At 45.9% G+C, this 5,706-nt stretch overlaps 1 protein-coding gene across 1 annotated transcript; it reads right to left on the bottom strand.

The window, feature by feature from the left end:
* Positions 1 to 515: 515 nt before the first annotated feature.
* Positions 516 to 2,637, bottom strand: LOC116255307 (protein OCTOPUS). The gene has a single exon (XM_031631098.2). The coding sequence runs from the start codon at positions 2,547 to 2,549 to the stop codon at positions 789 to 791; it is 1,761 nt and encodes a 586-aa protein (XP_031486958.1). The 5' UTR covers positions 2,550 to 2,637; the 3' UTR covers positions 516 to 788.
* Between the last annotated feature and the right edge of the window lie 3,069 nt (positions 2,638 to 5,706).

Genomic DNA, 5,706 nt, shown 5'->3' on the forward strand with positions numbered 1-5,706 from the left:
TGGCCCACCTGATCTTACTTGAGACCGACAGGCATATGTATAATAGTCTCTGCTGGAAACTTGGACACCAAATAGGAAATTAAATAGGCCAAAGAGAAGGCAAGAGACAAGCATTTTATGGCATCTGCAAGACATGACAGCATAAATATAAGCGATGATCATATCATTTACAATAGATAGGGAGCATTGATACCAGACCGACCTTTCTCATTTCTTCGCTCCTTTTATCGGTAAGTAGATATTGCCTGATCGACATGTTAACACAACAGCAATCAATGACAAAGGGACAAAAAACAAGCACGACGAAAATAGAATTACAGAACCTTCAAACAGGTATAGGCCAAACCGCAAGCTATTTACTTCGATGCTCCAAATATTGATTTTCACAACGAGGTAAACGAAGACTAAAAGCAAAAAGAACCCTCCGTAGCTAAATTTGCATCACCATGAACCACATTGTCAGCATTAGATTTTTAAAGGAAGTAAGCCAACTAAACTACTCAAAAAGGCAAAAGTTTAGCCAAGGATAATCTTATTTACCATGATATTAACATGGAATATTACTAGAACATATAGACATCCTTCCAAAACAAGAAGCTGCCTGTCACATTGAGCATTTAATCCCCCTATTCCTCTAATAAGAAAAGACCAAGAAATTTATCCAATGACAGATGACATAGCTACACCGGCTAACACTAAAATCATGATCCGAATGGAGAAACCTGATCTTTTCCATGTCCCCATTTCACCATTCACCAGCTGATCTTCCAGTTTCCCCACCTAAGAATTCAATAAAGCCGCAGGACACTCCTTGCAAATGAATGTGCGTTCTTCACTCTCCCGTTCCCCATGCTTCCACCTTTCCTGCTGCTCCTCAATGGTGTCAAGTAGAACCTGAGAAGCCCATTGTCGATATGGCTCGGCGAGTAGCGGGAGCTTCGGTTTCTATCCAGGACAGCTTCATCTCTTTTCTTTTTCTTCTTTTTCTTGTTCGAGCTGGCCTTTGAGAACCCAGAACTCCCATTCACGTCCATAACGTGATTCCGGTAGTCCCCAAATGAACCCCGGCTACGGGAGCTCCTAGAACTCACGCTGCTGTTACACCGGAAGTCCCTGTGGTTAAGTCCGGAGAAATGGCCGCCGTTAACCTCTCGGCGTAGCTCCTGCCAAGACTCTGAGAACGAGCGCTCAATGCCGTTGCTTCTGCAGTCCCGGTCGTCTTCCTTTGCTTTTCGGTGGATGAATCCCCAAATGCTCCACCTCCGAGATTTTCTCAATCGCTTGGAGTCGTCGCCAATGTCTCCAAAGCTCCCGGAGAAATCGTCCCTCAGAGAGTAATCACAGAAGTTGGCGCTACCTTGAAAATCATCAGAAATGGCTAACGCGGCCCTAGGAGGCGCATTGCAGCTCACAGTCGGCAGTTCCTCCCCAGCCATTTTCTGGTTTTTGGAGAAGCTCTTCCGGCGGCGCTGCGAGGAAGACGAGTCTGAGTAATAGTCCCTGGTTTGTGTAGCCCCGCCGGGAGTAACCGCGTCCTCCTGGACGGGGATAAGGTTGTCGGCTCGGCCAAATGTATCGTCACCGCCGGAGACGATAGGCCGTGAGAAGACCCTGCCAATCAGGTATCCGTCCCAGGAAGCTCTGGGCTCGTCCAATGAGAACCGCGGTAAGTCCCACGAGTTCCGGCCGGCGTCGATCGAGAACCTCGGCTCCGTGTCGCATGACCGCCTCGCCGTCTCGGTGATCTCCGAGGAGGCCACCGCCGCAGCCGCAGGCTTCTTGCTCCTGTGCTTCCTCCGCCACTTCTGGATCCTCTTTGTGAAGACGGAAGCGAGCCAGAAGCCGCCGGGGGCATCCTTCCCCCTCTCCGTAGGTTGTTTCTTCGTGGCGGCCGCAACCCTGGAGTCGAGATCTATGTGCGCCTTCATGGTCCTCATCTCGCAGGACTCGTCCACCCGATCCGCCCCTTCCGAAACCATGACCTCCTCCTCCGGAGCCCTCGCCTCCCTCTCCGGCACCCTCGCCTTCTCCCTCTCCTCCTCCGCCTCCTCCTCTTCCTCCTCCTCCCGGTTCTCGAACACCGTACGGACGAACCCCGCGGCCCCGCCACCAGCATTGGACCTCCTCTCCGGCTCGATCTCGCCACAGGCCTCCCTCGCGACCACCGCATTCTCGTCGTCGAGGTGGAACAGCGACCAGAGCGTGTTCCGAACCCTAACGTCGCACGACTTCCTCTGCGGCTCCACGTGCCCCGACGTCGAGCACTCCGACCTCCCCCTCACGGAGAATGACCTGGTCCTCCGGAGCTCCGGCGCGATCCCGGCTACCGCCGCGCGTCCCCCACGGAATATCCCAGCCCTGAGGCTGGCCGCAACGGACGACGCCGGGCCCCCGGACCCGGAGGGCTTCGTCCGGCGGGTCTCCGGGTCGAAGACGGCAAGCCGCTCCCGGAGGCATGAGGCGCAGACGCCGGTGACGCTCTCGTCGGGGTGAGTCGGGCAGCCGGAGTGTCGGGGTTGCTCGGGGAGCCGAAAATTGTCCACGTTCATCTCAGCCGTCCGATCGCCCCTCCCCCCTCCCCCCGCTCAATCTCCACCGCTGATCGATCGCTCGCTCGCTCGCTCGCTCGCTTCCAAACCCCCCCTCTTCCCTCCCTTCGATCGCCTTCTCTCCTTCACTTCACTCTTCACTCTAGAGAGAGAGAGAGTCGTCTCGAGTGAGTGCATGCGTGGTTAGAGTTAAGACTTATGAGAGAGAAAATCATTTTTTAAAAAGATATAAAAATTCTCTCTCTCGCTTCGTTTTCAAAGATTCCTGCAAAGCGAAAAAGCAAAAGCAATCACGCCTCAAACCCTTCCGCTTTTCTCTCTCTCCTCCTTTTTTTTCTTTTTTCGTGCTTTCTGCGAAATTTTATTTTTTAAAAAGGATGAAAAATTTCGGAAAAAAAAAAATAAAGAGCCGATAAAAAAAGTCACATCTTTCGTCGACCGGGAAGCCGTTAAAAAAAAAACGAGAGAAAAAGAAAATTTTCTTTTCCGCTCCAAAACGTTCGATAATTTCATTTCTCCGTCAACTTTTTTAATAATTTAATATTAAAACCCGTGTGGGCAGAGTGTCTTGTGTGCGTGTGAATGACGACCGTACTGCAACCACTGAAAACGAGTGCCCCGCCGTGTGAACGCGAGAAGCCGTAGAGAGAGAGAGAGAGAGAGAAATCTAGAGAGAGAAAAAAATGCAGAGAGAGGTTTGGGGATTCGTCCGGCCGGCACGGGGATCGGTTGACGTCCCTAAAAACGAAGAGGGAGCCCACCGTTTTTATCGGCGCGTTGTTTTCTTTTCCCTCCATTTTGACGTTAGATTTGAAATGAAATCTGCGTTATAGTAAAAACTAGCGATGATAACGTTATAATGGGGAAATACGTTTTTAACTGTATGACAGGCGTTGGTACGATGGGGCTCGCGGTTTCCGGCCAATGGAAATTGGAAAGGAACTCTTCCTGCTTTGTTTTTTAAAGGGGAAAGGGGAACAAAAGGTTCGAATCATCAGCAATCTTTACCAGTAATCTTGGAGTATGCAAAAGATTTGTGCGTTTTTTAAGACCGGTGCTAAATATGAATGACCGGATAATGTGAACTCATTTAATTAATTTGATTTTTTAATCAGTTTGATTTACAAACTCCAAGTGTGACTCATTAATCTTTCTTTTTTAGAGAAAATACAGTTTTACATGCAGCACTTTATTAGCTATTATTCAATAATATGTTTTACTGAGTTCAATCTAAATAATTCTTATATTTATCTATTACACTACTATCTGTTAACACTTCAGAAATTTAATCATGTATTGAACATTGTGAAGAATATTTAAAGACTTATAAAATGGGGTCATTAATGAGATGATTGTTTTGGTTCATAGCTTTTTTAGGGTTGGGATCAGTCGAACTAAGAGGCTCGAGCTCAGGAGTGGGTTGGGTTATTACAATGGTATCAAAACAGTTTCAACACTCGAAGCTAGGGACCCACAAACGCAGACACGTGTGTCTTAAAGGGGTGGATAGTAACACCTTAGAAATTTAGTCTCGTATTTGAACATTGTGAGGGATCTTTAATGACTTATAAAAGGAGTTTCTGATAAATGATTGTTTTGGTTCCTAGCCTTTTAAAGGTTGGACCTGAAACTGTTAGGGGGTGGATTGGGATCCGCCAAACTAGAAGCCCGAGCTCAGGAGTAGGTCGAGTTGTTACAGTAGTATCAGTGCAGTTTCAACACTAGAACCTAGGGTCTCACACGTGTGGACGCGTGTGCTTTAAATGGGATGGATTATAACACTTCAGAAATTTAGTCTCTTATTGAAAATTATGAAGAATCTTCAATCGCTTATAAAGGAGGGTCATTAATGAGATGATTGTCTTAGTTCCTAGCCTTTTTACGATTGAAGTCTACTACTACGGTTATTTTATTTAATGACACAAAGTATTCATTTGGCAACATCTGACATAGTTAAACTAAACTACTAGAGATATTTGAATTATATGTGTGTGTTGTGTAGATGGAGAGTTTTGGTTGAAAGGGAGATAGTGTTGCATACGCGCTGAATCAAACTCAAGTTGGACTTGATTGAGAAAACTTGAGCTATATAGAACATGCTTGTAATGGACTCCACAACACAACCTCGAGCTCAAGCTTGTTTAAGTTGTTTTTGTTAAGACGGTATATTTTTTTTTTCGTTATTCATTAACTCCTTTAGTTATTACTCTACTCGTCTAATTATTCTTTCACTATATGTCACACTATTCAATACAATTCGAGTCTAAGTCAAGTTTAAACAAGTTGAGTTTTTACAATTAATTTCGGCTCATCTAACATTTTGAACATAAATTTGAACTTGAGTTATAAACAAGTTGAGTTAGAGTCCAATTTTTGACAAGTTGAACTCAAAGTGACTAAGCAATAAAGGAAGAGAAGGCACTTGATCAGAAGCGTGTGAGGAAACGGGGAAGCGCCGCAGCTTTGTGCTTACGAGTGCACAGGCTTCCAACAGTTTGGTGTTTGGTAGAGTGTCTTAAGTAGGGGAAGAGTTCTCGAAGCATGGGAAGAAGAAACAAATTTGGAAGGGCTCACAGTTTGAAGCAATCACCTTCTTTCAAGCGCCGTTCCGAAATGTCAACTCAGGAAAATCTCGGGGAGACAAAATCTCGAGGCGATTAATTGTTCACATAAATGAGAAAGCCTTCGGAGAACGTAGGCGCCTAAAATGGCATACAATGTCCAACTCAAACATGGGGAGAAAAGGAAAACAAAAATCTTTAAAAACTTGCTTACTTTCAGCATAAATCTTGCAACAAAAACTTCGATATGCAAACCAAGTGATATTTCGATTGAGGATATTTTGCGGCGTTATTTTCAAATTATCGGATAAAGACGGAGGTGATCTTGCAGTTCCGTTGGCTCCCAGAATACTGAAAATTTTAGAGAGAGAAAAGGACAAGAAGGGAAGATGGTGCATGGATGATGATGACGTTAACTTGACAGTAGATGGAGTCACTATCCGGGCACAACATAAAGAGGAGGAAGGGTATCCCTCCCAGAATTGTTGTCCCTCACTATGCAACTCCTGCTCTAACAGAGACATTTCCTAGAGAGAGAGAGAGAGAGACAATAGAATGGTGCCCACATAAAATAAGTGTTTCCATTACCTTCCAAC

The sequence above is a fragment of the Nymphaea colorata genome, chromosome 5 (assembly GCF_008831285.2).
Source record: "Nymphaea colorata isolate Beijing-Zhang1983 chromosome 5, ASM883128v2, whole genome shotgun sequence".
Classification (NCBI taxonomy): domain Eukaryota; kingdom Viridiplantae; phylum Streptophyta; class Magnoliopsida; order Nymphaeales; family Nymphaeaceae; genus Nymphaea; species Nymphaea colorata.

Bases quoted from the DNA above. Each gene is read 5' to 3' on its own strand.
- LOC116255307 (XM_031631098.2), bottom strand. From the start codon at position 2,549: ATGAACGTGGACAATTTTCGGCTCCCCGAGCAACCCCGACACTCCGGC.